The following is a 24,176-nucleotide window of genomic DNA, read 5'->3' on the forward strand; positions in this document are numbered from 1 at the left end:
GTAGCTAAACACAGCTTTCACGTTTAAAGTCACACCACCCCTCATCTTGAGCTCAACAATCGAGTCAATACCAAATGGACACGTTTTAAATCAACGTCAGCAAACAGGTGTTGTTATACTATTTCCTACATATATCCATACGCTTTATTACTATTACTGTATACTTCGTGGTTATATAGCACATTTAATATTAACCTGTTTTACATTTTATGTAATTAGTAGCAATATGCCTGTTTGAGTAGGCGGTTTTATTTCCAACAAATTCGGTGCGATATCCATTTTTGGATTTTAAATGTCGTTACGCGCGCGTTTCATTGCCACTTTGTCCCTCTATCCGTTCCGTCGTTGGTACCTTGAAAAGGAAAAAAAAGAATTGCGTTCTACCAGTGAGCCACGCTGGTATTTTGAAAACACATTTATTTTATAAAACATACCTATTATCACACGGAAAATGAATAAAATAATGTCAGGGCGACACCATAACAAATTGCCAAACAATCTACCGCAATTGCAGAACCTGATCAAGAGAGACCCACAATCGTACACGGAAGAAGTGAGCATTTTTATACAACGTACCTAGTTTGTTAGCTTGCTATGCTAGCTAGTTTGGTTTAACGTTAGTTAGTATACCGATTACGTGACTCGGTGACACGTTTTCTGCGTTCAGTTTAACTAAAACTCAAGCATGTCTTTTGTTTCATTGAATGTGATATCTAGTACTATACATAAAGTAATGTACCATTATTGTATACCATTTGATAGACTGCTAACGTTATCTTACATTGGAGCTTTATAATACATATTGGATGCTGGTTGAGTATGTTTAATGTACATTTCGCCTGGTTGACTATATTCATTTCTACTATACAGTTCCAGCAACAATATCGACACTATCAGTCCAATGTCCAGATCTTTAAACTTCAGCCTGACAAGCCCAACAAAGAGTTGGCAGACCTGGTCATGTTTCTTGCCCAGGTAGGATCATTTATCTCAAATAGGGAAATGTCTAGGCCTGGTGTATTTATGTTTACTTTGGAGATGATTAAGTGCCAATGGTTTATTGATGGCCAACTTATAGAAGGCTAGCTGAATCCATTATTATGTTCCAGGTTGGACACTGCTATCTGCTGCAACTTGCCTCTTTCCCTCAAGAGTTGACTGAGCTTCTTTTGAGTCATCATACAGTCCTTCAGCCAGATTTACGGATGGTAAGAGAACAAATGTTAAACAGTTTTTCTCACCTGTCGGCTGTTATAAGTAATAAATATAACTTTACTACTAATGCACGTTTCTTTACAAAAAAATATTAAGCTCTTTTAGCATTGTGAAGAGGTGATGCAAAAAATATGTTGTTTGTGAACGCAGTTTGGCTCTGGTCGCACACAGAGGAACCACGATTTTAGTCAGAATTTTAGATGTCAGCACAACACTTGTGACTGTTGGCTGCTTTTCCTCCCAACACCGTTATTTGTGAGGTAGATAGCTAGCAAAATACGAAAACAGACATTTCTCATACGAGGCATCAGATCATATTGGCACAGCAATGCACTTCAGTGTTAATAGGAATGGCAGTTTCAGTTGTGGATAGAATAGTTAAAAAATAGAACGATCTTATCATCAGGGATTTTGTGGCGAACAATAGTTTTTTTTCAAAGAAAGTAAATCTTCTGTATTTCTTGCTAAAATCGCCTGTCGTGCACTCCCTGCAGCATTAAAAAATCTGTCAAAAGCTAGAACTTTGGCCTCACGCAGGTCTGACATGGCGGTTAATGCTTGCCATATGGTGGAAGAGTAGTAACGTGTTTGAATACAAGCAAACCACTCACTCCCGCTCCTGACTCCTACATGTAACTACAGATATCTTCAATGTAATTTAGCCTAACTCTAAAACCCCAATTCAAGATAACTGTAATTATATTTTGACTAGGCAGAATGTAAGTTAAAGATATCTCCAATTTGAGATATCTCCAATAAAAATGTATTCGAAGATATCTATAACTTGATAATAGATATCTACAATTACATTATGACTGGCTGTAATTCCAGTTTCAGATATCTTCATTTTAATTCAGACTAGTTAGAATTCCAGTTCAAGATATCTTCAACTGATTTATGACTAGTTAAAACGTTATTTAAGATATCGCAAAAGAACGATCTAGATATCTTAAATTGAGGGGGGTGTAAGATATCTTGAACTGGAATCGTGACTAGTCAGAATTAAATTATAGATATCTGGAACTGTAATTACAAATAGTCATAATTCAGTTGAAGATATCAACAATAGACATTGTGGATATCTGCAACTGATTTAAAGATATCTGTAATGAGAAACCTCATAGACATGAATGGCAATAGTCGTTTAAAACTGATTAGTCAAAACTGAATTACAGATATCTCCAACTGTTGTTCTGGCTAGTCAGAATGATGTTATAGATATCTTGAATTTGAGTTTTGACTTTGCTTTGGTTGTTGCTCAGACGATGGCTACCTTTATCAATGTGACAGCCACTTACTGACCGTTCAACACAAACGCGTGCATGCACAGACGCAGCCAGTTACTTTTCTCTGTACTCACTAGCTAGTTTGATTCCCTGAACGTGCAGGACTGGACGTTGTTGCTCTGCTCTGATGCTTGTGCGATAATAAACTGCGTGATTCATTGAATCTTTTCATACTCAGCTCTTTCATTTATTTCTGCCCACAGGATGTCTCTGAACATTTTATTTCGCTTCTCCAGTGTTGGAGTTAGCTGTTGTGGTTCTGCACTGCTTGCGTTATACTCCTTGAACTTTTTCTTTTCCTACTTGAGAATTTAGCAGAGCAGAGCTTGTACTCGTGTAATTGCTGATATGTTTTCCCCCTCTAACAATCTAAGTTCTATATTCTATGCTTATGCGGCCAGAAGACACTACCATTAAGTTTCACTTAATGTTTCCATGACGTGTTATCTGTTCGTGGTATCAGCATATTTCTGTGAGTACGAGTACATGAGCCCAGTATAGGGCCTGATACTGGTATCGGTATCGGTGAATCCCTAGCTGTTAACCATCACGCAGCTACCATGGGAAAGTCCAAATTCTGTCTGAAGTGGTTGGACAACAGCAATTTTGCTTTGTAGTTGAAATCTGTTGAAGAAAGGAAAGAAAATGAAGCCCTCTGTATTTTTTGCAAGACGTCTTTCAAGATTGGCACTATGGGAATTAAATCTGTGGAATCCCTTATGAACTGTGAGAAAAACAAAGTGAAAAGCTTCCAACAAACGCCCAGTATTTCTCAGTTCTGGTTTGGTTGTACTACAGACGATGGTCCCGTTACGTACAGCCAGTAACGTTATTGTTAGCAGTAGGCCTACTGCTCTATCAACGGTGGCTACTTCAGTTGAACTGATGTCCTTATGTATTTTTTTGTGAGGGGTGTTGTGAAATTGGTCTTAAATTGAATTCGAAGTGGCATTATAGTCTTAAATTGTACTTGCTGAAACATGCAGATGCCCTGTTTACAATAAATATATTGGGAGAAAAAAAACCTGTTTACCTGTTTATCATTTGTAAATGCATTGTATATAAGAATTGTGATATACACACTGAACAAAATTATAAACGCAACACTTTTGTTTTTGCCCCCATTTGTCATGAGCTGAACTCAAAGATTTCTCTATGCACACAAAAGGCATAGAGGCACAAAATGTTCACAAATCTGTCTAAATCTGTTTTAGTGAGCACTGCTCCTTTGCCGAGATAATCCATCCACCCCACAGGTGTGGCATATCAAGATGCTGATTAGGCAGCATGATTATTGCACAGGTGCGGAATAATCACACCTAGGCTGGCCACAATAAAAGGCCACTCTAAAATGTGCAGTTTCACTGTATTTGGGGGGTCCGGGGGGGGGTCCGAAAACTAGTCAGTATCTGGTGTGACCACCATTTGCCTCACGCAGTGCAACACATCTTCTTCGCATAAAGTTGATCAGGTTGTTGATTGTGGCCTGTGGAATGTTAGTCCACTCCTCTTCAATGGCTGTGCAAAGTTGCTGGATATTGTCAGGACCTGGAACACGCTGTCGGATACGTCGATCCAGAGCATCCCAAACATGCTCAATGGGTGACATGTCCGGTGAGTATGCTGGCCATGTAAGAACTGGGATGTTTTCAGCTTCCAGGAATTGTGTACAGATCCTTGCAACATGGGGCCGTGCATTATCATTCTGCAACATGAGGTGATGGTCGTGGATGAAAGGGCACAACAATGGGCCTCAGGATCTCATCACGGTATCTCTGTGCATTCAAAATGCCATCAATAAAATGCACCTGTGTTTGTTGTCCATAACATACGCCTGCCCATACCATAACCCCACCGCCACCATGGGCCACTCGATCCACAACGTTGACTCAACGTTCAATCAGCAAACCGCTCACCCACACGACGCCATACAGGCTGCCTGCCGTCTGCCCTGTACAGTGAAAACCAGGATTTATCTGTGAAGAGAACACCTCTCCAAAGTGCCAGATGCCATCGAATGTGAGCATTTGCCCACTCAAGTCGGTTACGACGACGAACTACTATCAGGTTGAGACCCCGATGAGGATGACGAGCATGCAGATGAGCTTCCCTGAGACCGTTTGTGCAGAAATTCTTTGGTTCTCGAAACCCATTGTTGCATCAGCTGTCCAGGTGGCTACTCTCAGACGATCTTGGGGGTGAAGATGCTTGATGTGGAGGTCCTGGGCTGGTGTGGTTGCATGGGGTCTGCAGTTGTGAGGGTGGTTGGATGTACTGCCAAATTCTCTGAATCGCCTTTGGAGACAGCTTATGGTAGAGAAATGAACATTCAATTCAAGGGCAACAGCTCTGGTGGACATTCCTGCAGTCAGCATGCCAATTGCATGCTCCCTCAAAACTTGTCATCTGTGGCATTGTGCTGTGTGATGGAACTCCACATTTTAGAGTGGCCTTTTAGTTTGACCAGCCTAAGGCACGCCTTTGCAATAATCATGCTGTCTAATCAGCATCTTGATATGCCACACCTGTGAGGTGGATGGATGATCTCGGCAAAGGAGAAGTGCTGACTAACACAGACAGATTTGTGAACAACATTTGCGAGAAATAAGCCTTTTGTGTAAGTAGAGAAAGTCTTAGATCTTTGAGTTCAGTTCATGATAAATGTTTGATAAACAGTTTGATTTGATTTTCAGAAGCTGATTTTCAGATTCACAACTAAAAACAATTTTCACTATTTAATTCATTAAATATTTTCTGTGTTCCAGAGCCCTGCCTAAATGACTTCATGGCGCCATGGTAAACATGGAACTGACAAAAATGAAAAGTTTATTAACGCATGTTTCTTTCTCTCTCCTTTAGACATTCTGCAAGGCCCTGATTCTGCTGAGAAACAAAGATCTCATCAACCCCACAGGTCTTCTTGAGTTGTTCTTTGAGTTGCTGCGGTGTCATGACAAGCTGCTCAGGAAGGTAAGTCCATACTGCCTTCCCATTACAGTTTGTAAGAAAGTGCACACCTAATTTAGGACATTCCATAGAAAGTTTAAACTGAGCATAAAATAACTAAATACTTAATATTCCTAATTTAAATACTTTTATATTAATCTTGAATGTGTGCTTATGAGCAACTGAAGCCTTTACAGTTGAGGACGCAATCTCAAAATATACATTTTCTGATTTTATATCTGCAATTGCAGATATAAATGTTATTGCTCACAGGACCTGTTGTGGTAGTCTTAACTGTCCCCAATGTTTTTTCATGTAATCTGAAGGCTAATGAATCAATATAAAACACTGCCTGTCGAAAACAGCATTATCAGTGCTAGTACAGAATTATGTAATGTACTGAAGTTAGAATGCTGTTTTCGAAAGTAACTGTTACGGACGTGCCGTTAAATCATTGACTCTGTTATGATAATTCCATTGATAAGAACTCTTAATGGAAGTAAGTACAGAGACAAAATAATCTTGGCACAATTAGCGGTTTTATTTACTTGCAAGGTGAGAAGCGCATCCGGTCTGCTCACTCTCCATTTCTTCCCAGACGCTGTACATGCACATTGTGGCTGACATCAAGAACATCAACTCCAAACACAAGAACAACAAAGTCAACACAACATTACAGAACTTCATGTACACCATGCTGAGAGACAACAATCCTAAAGCTGCCAAGATCTCTCTAGATGTCATGATTGAGTTGTACAAGAGGAACATCTGGTAAATGACATGCCTTTTGGATTCCTGCTAACTAAGCTGTTTTGAATCCCATGTCACCTGATATTACTTATTCCCTTTATTTCCACCACAGGAATGATGCCAAAACTGTCAACGTCATCACAACAGCATGTTTCTCCAAGGTCACAAAGATCCTTGTGGCAGGCATGAAGTTCTTCCTTGGCAAAGATGAGGATGAGAAGAGAGAGAGCGATTCAGAATCAGAGGTATGTACTGTATTCTGCATGGGTGTACTTGTGATTGTGTTAAATACTTTCTTGTTCTACAGAGTCTAAGCCAATCTCCTGTCTCCAGGAGGACGGTCCATCTGCCAGAGATTTGATGGTGAGGTACTCTACAGGGAAGAAAACATCCAAGAACAAAAAAAAGATGGAGAAGGCCATGAAAGTCCTCAAGGTATGCAGACAGTCCTGTGATAATTCATTATTATAGTCTTCCTTTTTTTGTAATTTACTTTCTTCTCTGTTCCAACCAGAGATGTGACTCTGGGGGGTTTAATAATTAAACTAACATGTTTGGGACAGCCATTATATTGAAATTGGGTGTTTCATTGGCTGTTAATTAATCAAACTTTATGATTCACAGAAACATAAGAAGAAGAAGAAGGTTGAGGTTTTCAATTTCTCTGCCATCCACTTGATCCATGATCCTCAAGGTATCCATGTCAGGGATTTTCCTCAATATATATCTCAAAGGCGGCTGTCTTCCCAAAATCTCGCTCCGCCTCTGTGTGTTGTTATGGTAAAACATAATTTTGCACTCAGGCTAAATAGCCTACCAGCGATATACTACAGCGAATGTAAACATAGGAGGAAATGTTTTCATATTGGCCTGATGGGTAGGTTTCCCCCAAATTGGGCTATTTTTAATGGGCTTGGGCGGGGTCGATTTACAGAGGGTTGTATAGAAGATATAGTTTGTGCGATTTGTAAAGATCATACTGTCAATGATCTGGCAACCTTGCATACAGGACCTTCCCGGTCCTAATGTCGCGGAGATGAGTAATGTTGGAAAAACAAGTGGAACCTAATTTTCTTTTACACCCAAGCACGTCAAAATATTTACATAGAACTCAATAATACTACATCCAATCCGCATAACATTTGATTAGACAGCAATAATCATGCTGTCTAATCAGCATCTTGATATGCCACACCTGTGAGGTGGATGGATTATCTCGGCAAAGGAGAGGTGCTCGCTAACACATATTTAGACAGATTTGTGAACAATATTTGAGAGAAATAGGCATTTTGTGTACATCTTAGATCTTTGAGTTCAGCTCATGATAAATGGGGGCAAAAACAAAAGTGTTAAGTTAATTATTTTGTTCAGTGTATATAGGCCTACAGCTCTGATGCATTTTTTAATGCAAATCAAATTAACAAGAACATAGTATAACAATGACAATAAAATTGAGTGTGATTAATGGGTTTTGGGGCTTTGGAAAATAGCCAAGCAGAAACTATAGGCTGGATGTACTTAAAACCATTAAAATGCATACTAGTACTGGACAGGCAGAGGAATACAAAAAAAACACATTAGGGTATCCAGCCATTAGGGTATACATATCCTACAAAAAAGATCAAATTGTAAGGTGTTACTATGTGAAGAATAGATTTATTGCTTGTTTTTTTGGTTGCTATTGAATTCGGGAGGACATTATAGCATGCATTATCTGCTCAAGTGAACATGGACAACTGGGCAGATTTAACACTGTAATAGTTGTCTTTTTCAAGTGACCAGATATTATACAAATTATATCACAGAGGGGTAGAGCACAGGGTAGCAGGGGTTGGGGTAAAACCTTTGACAAATTTTCAGTCAGGAAAAACCGTCTGTCCAACCTGTAAACATTATTGAATTGTTAGCAGCTATTGCATTGTTTGCAGTTAAACATGTATTTAAAACGCTTTACAGATTTCTCAGAAAAGCTTCTAAAGCAGTTGGAGGACTCCAAGGAGCGTTTTGAGGTGAAGATTATGATGATGGAACTAATATCCCGAATGGTTGGCATTCATGAGGTAAGATGGCAACGATTCTACTATACAATGCTGTCAATGTAGGAATTCATTTTCTGAAACTCATAAGGTTGGGTGTTCTTCTTTCAGCTCTTCCTCTTCAACTACTATCCCTTTGTACAGCGGTTCATTCAACCCCATCAAAGAGGTAAGTTGCAATCAGGAGAGAAATACAATGAACACAACAGTACAAATAATAGTAAAAAAGTTATAGCTTTTAACAGTACAAATGTAATAGCTCTTTAAGGTGAAACAACATTGAACACATACTGTCAGTGTTAAACTACGCTACCGGAAAACATTTATCATTGATATTTAGACAATGAATATGACTGTTTTAATCTTTCTTTTTTCCTTTAGAGGTAACCAAGATTCTCCTGTGTGCCGCTCAGTCATCCCATCAACTAGTTCCCCCTGAGATCATCACGCCTGTCATCATGACCATTGCCAATAATTTTGTGACAGACAGAAACTCTGGAGAGGTGATGTGTGTTGGGTAAGTCACTGATTCAAACCTGTGATACCACCCTTCACAGTGGCATGAGAAAAAAAAAATTTCCCCCTGTAATTCCAGATCTTCAACCTAATGTTTCAATATATTGATATGATTCACAAATGTAGGTTGACATCCATTAGAAATTCACCCACCTTCTATTTGTAATCTGATCCTTACAGGATCAATGCCATTAAGGAGGTCGCAGCTCGCTGTCCCCTGGCCATAACAGAAGAGCTACTCCAGGACCTGGCTCAGTATAAGATGCACAAAGACAAGAGTAAGTAGTCGGTCATTAGCCCAGATGTTTGTCTTTCAAACCTTTGCTTTTACTCTAATTTGAGATAAAATGCTACAGATTATTCATCTGCAGTAAAATGCTATTATCATTATGTTGTCTTAGATGTGATGATGTCTGCCAGAGGACTTATCCAGCTCTTCAGAAACCTCAATCCACAGATGCTGCATAAAAGAGACAGGGTGAGATAACCACCCCTGTACAAAAGTGTTTGAGAACTATGTAACATGCATGAACTAGATTGCATGTAGTTTTTATGCGTCTTCCGTGGTAAGTCCTGCCAGGTTTGAAGTGCTGTTAAATGTCCTTTAGGCTTTGCTTCGCTGCTAATTAAACCATTTCCTTTTTTTCAATTTTACATTGTAGAAATGTAGCAGGTGCTCTTTACCTGGAGCAATTTACTAAGCAATAAGGGTTTAATGCCTTACCCAAGGGCACAACAAGGGGTTTTCCACAAGATAGCTCAGAGTCCGTGACCTATCTGCCTGCCTTTTAACAGGGCCGACCCACAGAGTTTTCTACAGAGGCTAAGATTCAGGATTATGGAGAGCTGGAGGCAAAGGATTACATTACTGGAGCAGAGGTTCTGGAGGTGGAAGAGAAGAAGGGAGACCAGGAAGATGATGGTGAAGTCTACATGCATTATCCATATGTGGAATTATGGCACTGCAAACTTGTCTCAATTAGATTTCTGATGCAAGAACTCTCATTTATATTGTTTACAAACAGTTTTTTATTTTGTTAGTATGTTCTGTGTGAACATACATTGGGGAGAACAAGTATTTGATACACTGCCGATTTTGCAGGTTTTCCCACATACAAAGCATGTAGAAGTCTGTAATTTATATCATAGGTACTGTTCAACTGTGAGTGACGGAATCTAAAACAAAAATCCAGAAAATCACATTGTATGATTCTTAAGTAATTAATTTGCATTTTATTGCATGACAGAAGTATTTGATACATCAGTAAAGCATAACTTAATATTTGGTACGGAAACCTTTGTTTGCAATTAAAGATATCATACGTGTCATGTAGTTCTTGACCAGCTGTGCGCACACTGCAGCAGGGATTTTGGCCCACTCTTCCATACAGACCTTCTCCAGATCCTTCAGGTTTCGGGGCTGTCGCTGGGCAATACGGACATTCAGCTCCCTCCAAAGACTAGGCCACTCCAGGACCTTGAGATGCTTCTTACGGAGCCACTCCTTAGTTGCCTTGGCTGTGTGTTTCGGGTCGTTGTCATGCTGGAAGACCCAGCCACGACCCATCTTCAATGTTTTTACTGAGGGAAGGAGGTTGTTGACTAAGATCTCGCGATACATGGCCCCATCCATCCTCCCCTCAATACAGTGCATTCATCCTGTCCCCTTTGCAGAAAAGCATCCCCAAAGAATGATGTTTCCACCTCCATGCATGATGTTTCCAACCTCCACGGTTGGGATGGTGTTCTTGGGGTTGTACTCATCCTTCTTCCTCCTCCAAACACGACGAGTGGAATTTAGACCAAAAAGCTCTATTTTTGTCTCATCAGACCACATGACCGTCTCCTATTCACCCTCTGGATCATCCAGATGGTCATTGGCAAACTTCAGACCGTCTGGACATGCGCTGGCTTGAGCAGGGGGACCTTGCGTATGCTGCAGGATTTTAATCGATGATGGCGTAGTGTGTTACTAATGGTTTTCTTTAAGACTGTGGTCCCAGCTCTCTTCAGGTCATTGACCAGGTCCTGCCGTGTAGTTCTGGGCTGATCCCTCACCTTCCTCATGATCATTGATGCCCCACGAGGTGAGATCTTGCATAGAGCCCCAGACCGAGGGAGATTGACCATCATCTTGAACCTCTTCCATTTTCTAATAATTGCGCCAACAGTTGTTGCCTTCTCACCAAGCTGCTTGCCTATTCTCCTGTAGCCCATCCCAGCCTTGTGCAGGTCTACAGTTTTATCCCTGATGTCCTTACACAGCTCTCTGGTCTTGGCCATTGTGGAGAGGTTGGAGTCTGTTTGATTGAGTGTGTGGACAGGTGTCTTTTATACAGGTAACGAGTTCAAACAGGTGCAGTTAATACAGGTAATGAGTTGAGAACAGGAGGGCTTCTTAAAGAAAAAACGAACAGACCTCTACATGCTTTTTAAGTAGGAAAACCTCCAAAATCGGCGGTGTATCAAATACTTGTTCTCCCCACTGTATTTTTGACAAAATGTAAAATATCCATTATTTGCTCTTGTTTCCTGTTTCCTATTTATCCCCAGATGGTTGGGAGAGTGCCAGCAGCATGAGTGACGACGATGAAGATGGAGAATGGATCGATGTTCACCACTCCTCCGATGAAGATACCACAGAAATGGTAGAGTGCTTATTTTTATTATTATTATTTTTAATTATTTTGCTGTTTTTTTAACAATGAACATAGAATATATTTGTAAAAGATGTACAGTACAATGGGGGTTACAATACTAACAAAACAAGGGGTATTACAGAGACAGTTAAATATTCTATATCAATTTATAATTTAAACAAATTGTTTTTATGGCTTTTATATTCATAAAACCTTTTATTGTAAAAATATAGTGTTCAATGTGCTTCTGAAATAGTAAAACGTTGGGCTTGTGACAGGTAAATTTACATTGGTAAAGATAATACTTGGCTAAAATTTAAATTAAAAAAGGCTGCTCCATTGCTGCAAGAATTTATATCAGTTAAACCAAGGTAGACATACTTTTCATTCATACTAAATTCTTTAACTAACTTGGTTCTAATCAAATCAGAGAAATCTATCCAAAATACTTTGAATAACTGGAATAAACACAATCCCAAAAAAATGCATTTACTATTTCATTACACGTTACGATAAGAACAGTTAGGGCTAATATTACAGTTGTATCTTGCTAGTTTGCTTCTTGAAGGATAGCATTTGTGAATGATTTTGTATGATACTTCAAATATCTTATTTGGTAATAAGAAATTCTTATACGAAGTCCATGTTTTTGCCGGTCCGCGTGAGCAGAGCCGGCTAAGAAGAGCGAATGTCTCTGAGTGAGTGACTGACTACCCCTTGTTCAATAGCGTAGTGGTTAGAGAAGCAGACTTGTGAACTATAGGTCCCATGTTCGTATCTCCTCGCAGATAATGCATAGTACGCATTATGAATTATCCCGTATAGACGAAACCTTCGCTGGCTAAAACCGATAGTATCTACATTATGGTAAGCCTGAAATAAAACATTTCACGGTTATATTGCGAAGGTTTCTGTTGGATTTTCGAAGTACGCATCCGTGCATGCGTTTTGGGTCAGGATAGACAAACACATTTGCTGGCTTAACAACATAGTTATGATATCTTAAGCCTTAACTGAAACTGTAAAAGGTTATATTGCGACTGTTTCTGGCATGGAATAGTTCATCTTCAGTCTTGCTAGCAATTTCTCAACTCTTATGATTATTCCTAGGAAGTTAATAGATATTAGTATGCCTATTTAACACAATCCTCAATGGAGTCTAGCGACTGCTGAAACTTGTAATGCTGTGGCGTAGTGGTAAACGACAGTGTCTCTCATATGGAAGACCTATGTTCGAATCTATTAAGATCAACAACTTTTATAAATTTTTTCTGGGAGATTCCACGATTCTTTCATCTTTTTACTTGATGAAATAGTTATTGTCGCCTTTATTGATAGTTATTGTATAAATTTTATTCACAAATGAAAGAAAAAAGTACATTGTTTTGCCATGAAAGAAAGGAATGCGTTCCTATGCCATGAAATAGCATTGTCAGACTCGCTAGCAATTGCTCTATTTAAGTAAGTTAGTAGATACCGATAAAGCTTATTACTGGCTAATACACTGTTAAAACGGCCAGTGGCAAATACAATATATAGCCGCTATTTGTGGTAGAGGTAAACTTAGTAAGAAACGTTAGTCAGTTTAACTGTTTCAATTTAATTCACAAATGGCCAAATCACTATTAAATTGGCCAGTGGCAAAAGAGGATTTGTTCAGGATAGAGACAAGAGGCTATACTGACACCCAGCAAAAGTACAGCTCCATGGTGTAGACGTTAATGACACAGCCTTTCATGTAGGCGACCCGGGTTCAAATCTCGATGGCAATGCTTTCTATTACGGGCCGGCTGAACTAGGCTTGCCTGGTTTCTTGTTTCCCAAGTAATGTTATCATAGATGCTGTTCCATACTGATATTACACAGCAGGACTTGAGATCTTATCTTCTGATTACTTGTAGTACCTCCATTCAATAAACAGCCATTATCAATGTACAGTATCTCACAAAAGTGTGTACACCCTTCACATTTTTGCAAATATTTGATATCTATTCATGTGACAACACTGAAGAAATGACACTTTGCTACAATGTAAAGTAGTGAGTGTACAGCTTGCATTGCAGTGTAAATTTGCTGTCCCCTCAAAATAACTCAACACATTGCCAGCAGTTTAGACATTAATGGCTACAAAAGTGAGTACACCCCTAAGTGAAAATGGCCAAATTGGGCCCAATTAGCCATTTTCCGTCCCAGGTTTCATGTGACTTGTTAGTGCTACAAGGTATCAGGTGTGAATGGGGAGCAGGTGTGTGTAGATTTGGTGTTAACGCTGTCACACTCCCTCATACTGGTCACTGGAAGTTCAACATGGCACCTCATGGCAAAGAACTCTCTGAGGATCTGAGAGGTCAGATCCTCAGAGTTCTACATAAAGAATGGCATAGGCTATAAGAAGATTGCCAAGACCCTGAAACTGAGCTGCAGCACAGTGGCCAAGACCATACAGCAGTTTAACAGGAAAGGTTCCACTCAGAACAGGCAGGGAGTGTGAGAAGTTGATCGACCAAAGAAGTTGAGTGCACATGCTCAGCGTCATATCCAGAGGTTGTCTTTGGGGTATAGACGTATGAGTGCTTCCAGTATTGCTGCAGAGGTTGAGCTACAGTTCATTGAGGGGACCATGAATGCCAACATGTACTGTGACATAGGGAAGCAGTGTATGATCGCCTACCTTCGGAGCCTGGGCTGCAGGGCAGTATTCCAACATAACGACCCCAAACTCACCTCCAAGAAAATGAGGGGGAAAAGGTGATGGACTGGCAAAGCATGTCTCCAGACCTAAACCCTATTGAGCATCTGTGAGGCATCTTCAAACGGAAGGTGGAGGAGCGCAAAGTCTCCAACATCCAGGAGAGGAAGAGGACTCAAGTGGCAACCTGTGAAGCTCTGGTGAACTCCATGCCCAAGAGGGTTAAGGCAGTGCTGGAAAATAATGGTGGCCACACAAAATGCTGACACTTTGGGCCCAATTTGGACATCTTCACTTAGGGGTGTACTCACTTTTGTTGCCAGTGGTTTAGACATTAATGGCTGTGTGTTAAGTTATTTTGAGGGGACAGCAAATTTACATTGTTATACAAGCTGTACACTCACTACTTTACATTGTAGCAAAGTGTCATTTCTTCAGTGTTGTCACATGAAAACATATTTCAAAAATGTGAGGGGTGTACTCACTTTTGTGAGATACTGTATATATCCTTTGAGTCAAAAGATGGTATTAGACAATTTTTACCCTTCAGAGCTGTTCTTAACAAAACAATAACACCACTGGGGATTGCATCAAAAACAATAGCATATTCTTTCAGAGTTACAGTGTGGGGGAAGGGCCGGCTTCTCTCCCAGTGGGACTGAACTCTTTCTATGCTCGCTTTGAGAACATCATCCCTGGCATGTATACTCCGGACCAGGACGGCTGCCCTTTACAAATGACCAGGGCAGATGTTTCCAAAGCCCTAAAAAGGATTAACACCCGCAAGGCTCCTGGAGTGGACCAGACAACATCTCAGGCCGTGTTCTCAAGGTCTGTGCTGACCAACTGGCTGATGTCTTTACTAATATCTTCAACCTATCGCTACGTCAGTCATTGGTCCCCACCTGCTTCAAAAAGTCCATCACTGTTCTTGTGCCAAAAAAGCAAGAAGTCCTCTGCATGAATGACTACCGCCCTGTAGCACTAACACCAATCACTGTGAAGTGATTTGAGTGGCTAGTTAAAACTCACATCACATACTCCATGCCTGTAACACTTGACCCGCTGCAGTTTGCCTATAGACATAACAGATCTACGAGGATACCATTGCTTTGACTCTCCTCTCTGCTTTCTCTCATCTGGACAAGATGAACACGTGAGAATGTTGTTCATTGACTATAGCTCAGCCTTCATCACCATTGTGCCCAACAAGCTAGCGGTGAAGCTCAGGGATCTGGGTCTCGACCCCTCTGTGCAGATGGATCCTTCCATGACGGGCAGACCCCAGGTAGTGCGGATGGGCAACACCAACTCCTTATTGACTCTCAGTACTGGCAGAGAGATCTTTAACTCCCACCTCCGGCAGAGCTTCGACTGGATCCCGAGGGAGGCTGGAGATATTGAGTCCGAGTGGACCATGTTCTCCACCGCCATTGTCGAAGCGGCCGCTCTGAGCTGTGGCCGTAAGGTCTCCGGTGCCTGTCGAGGCGGCAATCCCCGAACCCGGTGGTGGACACCGGAAGTAAGGGATGCCGTCAAGCTGAAGGAGTCCTATCAGGCCTGGTTGGCTTATGGGACTCCTGAGGCAGCTGACGGGTACCGACAGGCCAAGCGGGCTGCAGCCTGGGTGGTTGTGGAGGCAAAAACTCGGGCCTGGGAGGAGTTCGGTGAGGCCATGGAGAAGGACTATCGGCTGGCCTCGAAGAGATTCTGGCAAACCGTCCGGCGCCTCAGGAGAGGGAAACAGTGCCCTACCAACGCTGTTTACAGTAGAGGTGGGCAGCTGTTGACCTCAACTAAGGATGTCGTCGGGCGGTGGAAGGAGTACTTCGAGGATCTCCTCAATCCCGCTGTCACGTCTTCCATTGAGGAAGCAGAGGATGAGGGCTCAGAGGTGGACTCGTCCATCACCCCGGCTGAAGTCACAGAGGTGGTCAAGAAACTCCTCGGTGGCAAGGCACCGGGGGTGGATGAGATCCGCCCTGAGTACCTCAAGTCTCTGGATGTTGTGGGGCTGTCTTGGTTGACACGCCTGTGCAATGTCGCGTGGCGGTCGGGGACAGTGCCTCTGGGATGGCAGACCGGGGTGGTGGTCCCTCTTTTTAAGAAGGGGGACCGGAGGGTGTGTTCCAACTATAGGGGGATCACACTTCTCAGCCTCCCCGGGAAAGTCTATGCCAGGGTTCTGGAGAGGAGAATACGGCCGATAGTAGAACCTCGGATTCAGGAGGAACAGTGTGGTTTTCGTCCGGGCCGTGGAACACTGGACCAGCTCTATACCCTCTACGGGGTGTTGGAGGGTTCATGGGAGTTTGCCCAACCAATCCACATGTGTTTTGTGGATTTGGAGAAGGCATTCGACTGTGTCCCTCGCGGCATCTTGTGGAGGGTGCTTCGGGAATATGGGGTCCTGGGTCCTTTGCTAAGGGCTGTCAGGTCCCTGTACAACCGAAGCAGGAGCTTGGTCCGCATTGCCGGCAGTAAGTCAGACTTGTTCCCAGTGCATGTTGGACTCCGGCAGGGCTGCCCTTTGTCGCCGGTTCTGTTCGTAATTTTTATGGACAGAATTTCTAGGCGCAGCCAGGGGCCGGAGGGTGTCAGGTTTGGGGACCACACAATCTCTGCTCTTTGCAGATGATGTTGTCGTGTTGGCCCCTTCTAACCAGGACCTTCAGCATGCACTGGGACGGTTTGCAGCCGAGTGTGAAGCGGTGGGGATGAAGATCAGCACCTCCAAATCCGAGGCCATGGTCCTCAGTCGGAAAAGGGTGGCTTCCCCACTTCAGGTTGGTGGAGAGTGCATGCCTCAAGTGGAGGAGTTTAAGTATCTAGGGGTCTTGTTCACGAGTGAGGGAAGGATGGAACGGGAGATTGACAGACGGATCGGTGCAGCTTCTGCAGTAATGCAGTCGATGTATCGGTCTGTCGTGGTGAAGAAAGAGCTGAGCCGCAAGGCGAAGCTCTCGATTTACCAGTCAATCTACGTTCCTACTCTCACCTATGGTCATGAGCTTTGGGTCATGACCGAAAGGACAAGATCCCGGGTACAGGCGGCCGGGCGATCCCTTAGAGAGAGGGTGAGAAGCTCGGTCACCCGGGAGGAGCTCAGAGTAGAGCCGCTGCTCCTCCACATCAAGTCAGCTGAAGTGGTTTGGGCATCTGTTTTGGATGCCTCCAGAACGCCTTCCTGGGAAGGTGTTCCGGTCCTGTCCCACTGGGAGGAGACCCCGGGGAAGACCTAGGACACGCTGGAGGGACTATGTCTCCCGGCTGGCCTGGGAACGCCTCGGTGTCCCCCCGTAAGAGCTAGAGGAAGTGTCTGGGGAGAGGGAAGTCTGGGCATCCCTGCTTAGACTGCTGCCCCCGTGCCCCGGCCCCGGATAAGCGGAAGATGATGGATGGATGGATGGAATTTCATTTCATGTTTCTCCTCTCTAGATGAAAAAGTAGCTAAAATTCTGCTCTCCTTCAAGCCATCTTCTTCTAGCACCATTTGCTTTACTGATATAGATTGGGTCCAATTTACATTGTAGCTCAGCTAATTCAACTTTTTCACAATTGGATATATTTTCTGTAGGTATGATGTGTGTGATAAGCCTACTGATAGTATTTGATTCATCCAGTCTTTTTTGTTTTGCCAAATTGGCACCGGCTTTCATCAATAAACATCTTATTTTGAACTTCATAAGCTTCATAAGCAAATAATATTTGATATTTTGTTAATTAAAAATTCTTTGAGCAATGAGTTGTTCATTTTCCAATAGGAATTAACTTTTTGATAATGAGGGGAAGACATCAACTGCCAGAACATTTGATGTATGGCCTGATAGAGGAGTAGGCAGGATCTTGAGCTTCATTTTATGCCTGACAAGATTTCCTGAAGTCAGAAGTCAATCCTAGATTTTAGGGATCCATTTTTGTTACTCCACATAAATTATTTGGTTTGCAAGTTTATTTCTCTCTATATGTCTATTTGATCAGGTTCAGCAATAAATGTCCTCAAAAATCTTAGACTCAGTCGATGGCTTCATTCATAACCCAATTAAAATCTCTGCCGAGAATCACCTTTAAATGAGGATATTTCACAATAAAATTTGATCTGCATTTCGAACAATTCTACAAGGGAGGAGTTATAAATGTTTTAGTTAAAGCCATATAAGTTACCAAATAAAAATAAATGGTTATTTACAATGACCAACAGTAAAATAAAACGGCCATTTGTATCTAAAAAAGATTAAATAATTTTTCCATTAAACATGTTTACAAAATGAGTGCCTGCAGCATGGTTAGAACCATGAGGAAACCAAACATCCCCCTCCCCATTGGGATTTCCAACATCATTCATTATTAGAATTAGAATTTAATTCTTGTATAATGCAAAAATCTGTGTTAGAGCCTTTAGCGTATAAAAATAAAGCTTTTTGTTTGTCTCTTTTACCCCTTGCATTGAATGAGATAATAGAAATGTTAGACGACATGTAATAAACAAAGATTGCCAGCAGATAACTCTGAAAAACATGCTGAGGAAATAAGGGAAAGTTGGCTAAGTAGTGAGGTGTTCCCCGTTTAGTGAACAATAGAGAATATTGAAAACTTTTCTCGTATTAGTCTTTAGAATAAAAATAAGTACGTATATGATAAAACATAGTTAAATGAAACAACTATTTGTACTTCAGTTAAAACGAAACTTTAATATATTTTGTATGGGCCATCTCTCTTGTTATGGTAAAATCTAAATAGTATAAGGCGCATTCAGTACTTATGCCTCAATTAAGCTGTCAAAAATGCATTGTTATCAATTGTCCAGGTCAATAATAACTAACTTGGGGCAGAATATATTTCCTTCCCTTCAATATAGGCCTTGGGTCCTACAAAGTAAGCACTTTTGCCCTCCTTACAAGCTTTTTCAATTATCGGCCATAGTTGCTTTCTTCTTTCATGATCCTCCGGTGTTAGGTCCTCCTGAAAACGAAGCTTCTTCTCTCTCAGGAATCATGAGTGCTTGGCAGCTCTCCAAACTATATCTCGGTAGAAACATATAGAGAACTGTAAAATCACAACGTGTGGTTGGAGGTTGTCTTGGCGTATCTTGCAATGTCAATCAGCTAATATTTTTCTCCTTTATCTTCTGGCAGACCATGTTTGCAGTGATTCCAATGTCTTTTGTACCTAGCCAGTTAAGCCATAAATTCAACTTGTTTTGTCTCTGTCTTAGTAACTCTTAACACAGCTTTGTTCTTTATTTTCATTAATTTCTGTAGCCAAAAACTCCACTGATGTTTTCAAATTGTCTATTCCTTTCTGTAATCAGTCAGCCCTGTCATTGATAGCGGCTTTCAGAATTGTAATAATATTTTATGCCATATAATTTTGATTCTCGTAATCCGTCAGCCCTGTCATTGATAGCGGCTTTCAGAATTGTAATAATATTTCATGCCATATAATTTAGATTCTCGTTGTGTTTACCTCTTGAATGCTGGAGCCTTTAGTGGAGTGTCTGTAAGTGGGCTGAACTTAGACGTAACACAATTACAGGAATCGTTGGCCAAAGTAAAATTTGCTCTGACTTCCATTTCTGATTCCCTGCTCTTCTTTTTCTTACTTTGTTTCTTACCCACGGATTAATCGGTTGGTTCGGCTAGCTGCATTATCAGCCTCAAGCGACACTATGTAACTCGCTAGCAAACTGAACTTTGTCTGTACTTGTTAGCTGATTAACTTAATTCATAATTCATAAAAAAAAGAGCTGAAATCTGCAAAACACATTTGGCAAGTGTGTAAAAAATATAAATATACAATCTGACTCTGTATTTTTAGTAAATACATTCTATCGTAAATGACCATGTTAGTAAACGTTAACTGCTCCTTTTGTCACAAGCCTAACATTAAAATGACATGTATTTATGGGGTCCACCCAGACTGGTCAGAAACCCAGAACTCAGGGATGCCCCCAATGGCATGTGTCCCTGGGACCACCAGACTATTCAGAGACCCAGAATTCGAGGATGCCAAGTCTGGTCACTTAAACTTAAGTATTGTGAGATTATCAGTAGCCTTATGAGCTTGAGTGTGAAGATAAACGAGGAGTGCCGTAGTAATCTATATTCCCGAAGTGATACAGTTTATTCCAATCAAGTATTAAAGTTACAATACAAAATATAGTTACATACCATCCTGATGATTCACCTTCATCCCAACAAGTCTAAAAGTGTACTAAGTATACCATAAGACACACTATAGCTTGAAGGTGTGCTAGGAGCTTCTGTTAACAATAGACTCTTAAACATGACTACAACACAATGTGTTGGGAGGTCTCTTTAACAATGAGAACTCCTAAATATGACTACAACACAATGTGTTGGGAGGTCTTGGTGGAACTGGATTTTAACCCGTTATAGATTCATTCCAAATAGTCAATCAATGAATGAATGTAACAAATGAATTTAATATACAAAGAGAGTATTACAATAATGTACAAGTATCCAAGATCAAAGTTCTCTGGAGATTGAAGATGACAAATTATTTTTAACGATGACAAACTCAAAAAACTTTATGGCTATCCTAAAACACTCCCCAAAATAGTCACTAGTATTACATTGGCAAACACAATAAAAACTAACCCACTTAATCAGTGCAAAATTATCGAATGGATGGGGCGTTGCCGCCAGTTGTTGTCAGACATGCAACAAGGACAATCATTTCTACAATATTGTCTGGTCCATAACCCGTACAGTACAATAAAGCATATCAGGCTATTCTGCCCTTTATGGGGAACAGGGGAAATACATACACTACAGATAAATGTCCACAATATCATGCATTTAGTTACATTCCAGTTCAGAATTTCACACCTCTCCGGGTGTACTTAGGAGAGTGGGGATGATGAAACCCACACCTGGTGTTCCAGATCTTTAGATAAGCAAATGTTATGCAGGACCCCTGATTAACAACACCAAGGGTGTGTTGGCAACTTGGTGGGGCCAGAGGGGCTTCTTTGTCGAATACACTTCCACTATTCCTCAACAGACATTTCTCATTACACTACAGGTATACAGAGGCCTGTTATCAGCAACCATCAGTCCTGTGTTCCAATGGCACGTTGTGTTTGCTAATCCAAGTTTAACATTATAAAAGGCTAATTGGTCTGTAGAAAACCCTTTTGCAATTATGTTAGCACAGTTGAAAACTGACTAAATAAGCAATAAAACTATCACTCTTTAGACTAGTTCAGTATCTGGAGCATTTGTGGGTTCGATTGCAGGCTCACAATGGCCAGAAATTAAGAACTTTCTTCTGAAATTCATCAGTCACTTCTTATTCTAAGAAATGAAGACTTCTATTTGAGATATTGTCTAGAAACTGAAGATATTGTACAAAACTGTACTATTCCCTTCACAGAACAGTGCAAACTAGCTCTAACCATAATAGAAAGAGGAGTAGTGCACAGCTGCGCATACTGGTGCTGACCTTTGCAGATTGGAAAGAATAAGCCAGACTGGCCAATAAAAAGAAAAGATTAAGATGGGCAAAACAACACACACTAGACAGAGGAAGATTGGAAATGTGCTATGGAAAGACAAATCAAATTTTTTGGTGTTTGGATCACTAAGAAGAACATTTGTGAGATGGTCTGGTGGTGATAAAGTGAGATTTGTACAGGGATTTTAAAGAAGGAAGGCTATCACTCCTTTGCTAAGCCATACTCTGGACATAGCTTGATTGGAGCCAATTTCCAGTTTACATTTGCCAGTTACGTTTCTATGACTTCACTTGCTAGCGTGATACGTTGCAGGATGTTGTTTCTTGGCTCTGATGTTTGTGCAAAGGTATACTGCGTGCAGCTTGGTAAAAATATTTTTTTCCCCAGAAAACTATTGTTTTACTGTGGCGGCGCATCAGAACTTATTGGCAATAAGAGGGAAACTGACTCTGTACCGCACCTGGTCAATGAGTAGTAATCGGTAGTTTGAATTCAGAGACTACTTTGTGATCTCCTTATGACCCAATGGAGAAGCTGGAGAATACTGACTTCTGGTCAGTGTTTTCAATGAAAAATTGTTTTCTAATTAAGTTATTCTGAGTGGTTAAATTCAGTGCTTTAATTAGTTAATAAGGTATTTTCTTTAGTGAATTAAGTATTTGTGTGTCTCTCCTTTGCAGGCTGAAAAACTGAAGAGCATGGACCCAGACGAGAGGAAGGCCAAGGCAGCAGCGGTCAGCTCCAGTCGACTTCTCACTCAGGAGGACTTCAAGAAGATCCGTCTTGCTCAAATGGCTAAGGAAGTCAATGCCGCCCCTGGTAAAGGACAGAAGAGGAAGATTGTTGACGATGATGATGATAATGAAAGGTGAGTTGTTGTTTTTAACACGGCTCCTCCAGTGAATGCATTATAAAACTCAACTACATTTTGAAATCTTTCTTGTAATTGTGTTTTCCACTGGTGGTTTTATTCTAATTTAATACATTCATAAAGTGTAATAATTCACAAGAGAATGCATTTGTAATGTGTTTAGCTGCACTTGTTATGCATGTTTGAACAACTTAACTAATAACCTGCCTTACTGTTTTCAGAGGGGAAATCCTTACCTTGAGAGACATTGAAAAGCTGCACAAGAAACCCAAATCTGACAAGGAATCCCGACTTGCGACTGCACAGGTGAGAATCTCATTCCAATGTACTGCAACCTATCAATCTTCTAACACAAGCCTCAGTTTGAATCTTTGGAGTGATGAGCAGTGGTAGTATGGAGAAAAACAGGGAAATGTCTTATGCCAGTCTTGGTTTGGTTTTGATCGAAGGCTGGCAGGTCGGACAGGAAGGACTTTGTGAGGAAGAGGAAGGAGAAGCTGAATCCATTCGCCTCCACCAGCAACAAGGACAAGAAGAGGAATAAGAACTTCATGATGATGAGACACAGTCAGAATGTACGCACCAAGAACAAGAGATCCTTCAGAGACAAACAGGTAAAGGATGTTCATTTATTAGTTCAGCATAATTGTTCGATTCTGGTTTTGTCATTTTCCAGTCTGTCTCTGATTTGCTGGAACTTTTTCTATTTTATCATGCAGATTGCTCTAAGAGATGCACTCATTAAGAGAAAGAAGCAATACAAATAGCAGTGCTGATGGCGTCTCAAACGTACGACTGTTTAATGAGGGAATGGATAATTCTCTGGTGGTTTGTGACATCTTACTACAAATGTGTTTTGTGTCGTAGTAGGCTGTAATCATACCATCATGTATTAAAAGATTTACAGTCAATTGGTTTCTTTGCCACTTATTTGCATTTGTATGTTTGTGTATATATATTTATTTTATATTTCATGCTTTATTGGATACACAGTGGGGAAAGAAATCGTAGCTTTGGGCTACATCAGCACATTTGTAAAAACGATCTGCAAACTTGTAAAAAGGATTTGCAAACTTAGAATTACTTTTGTTGTTATTTCTGCAATTGTAAACAGAAAAGGAACCAGGCAAGCCTAGTTTAGCCAGGCTGCAATTAAAATGAATTAAATATAAGAAACGTTAGTCAGTTTAAAATTTTAACAAATTGGCCACACTGGATTCAAACCCGGATCTCCTACGAGAGGCACTATCTTTAACCGTTATGCCACCGTGGTGCACATTTGACCAGTCGCTAGACACCATTAAGCATTGTGTTAAACTGATTAACATTTCTTATTAAATTTACCTCCACGCAAATAGCGTCTATGAACTGTATGGCTTTTGCCACTGGCCAACAGCTTATTATCCAGTAATAGGCTTGCTAGTATCTACTAACTTGTAAGAATTAAGCAATTTCTAGCGAGACTGAAGATGAACTTTTCCATGCCAAAGCTATTCCATTTCATGGCACAATATAAGTTTTCTTTCATTCATGAATGACATTGATACAATAACTATCAATAAAGGTGATAAGTTAAAAGACGAGAGTTAAAAGACAAGAGAATCGTGGAATCCACCAGAAATAGTCGCAATACTGTATAACCGTAAACAGTTTTAGTTTAGGTTTACTATAACTCGACTACTGAAAGGTTTTTGTCTATCCTGACCCAAAAAGCATACAGGGATGCGTACTTTGAAAATCCACCAGAA

General features: G+C 40.9%; 1 protein-coding gene across 1 annotated transcript; it reads left to right on the forward strand.

The window, feature by feature from the left end:
• The first annotated feature begins 321 nt into the window (after positions 1-321).
• On the forward strand, positions 322-23,343 carry sdad1 (SDA1 domain containing 1). The gene is made up of 19 exons (XM_010867477.5): positions 322-553; positions 871-975; positions 1,110-1,208; positions 5,361-5,471; positions 6,046-6,218; positions 6,310-6,442; positions 6,531-6,632; positions 6,822-6,891; positions 8,154-8,257; positions 8,345-8,402; positions 8,615-8,750; positions 8,930-9,027; positions 9,151-9,227; positions 9,545-9,671; positions 11,303-11,397; positions 22,238-22,425; positions 22,650-22,734; positions 22,878-23,042; positions 23,148-23,343. The coding sequence occupies exons 1-19, from the start codon at positions 452-454 to the stop codon at positions 23,193-23,195; spliced, it is 2,076 nt and encodes a 691-aa protein (XP_010865779.1). The 5' UTR covers positions 322-451; the 3' UTR covers positions 23,196-23,343.
• Positions 23,344-24,176: the final 833 nt, after the last annotated feature.

This window comes from Esox lucius, chromosome 14, assembly GCF_011004845.1.
Source record: "Esox lucius isolate fEsoLuc1 chromosome 14, fEsoLuc1.pri, whole genome shotgun sequence".
Taxonomy (NCBI): Eukaryota; Metazoa; Chordata; class Actinopteri; order Esociformes; family Esocidae; genus Esox; species Esox lucius.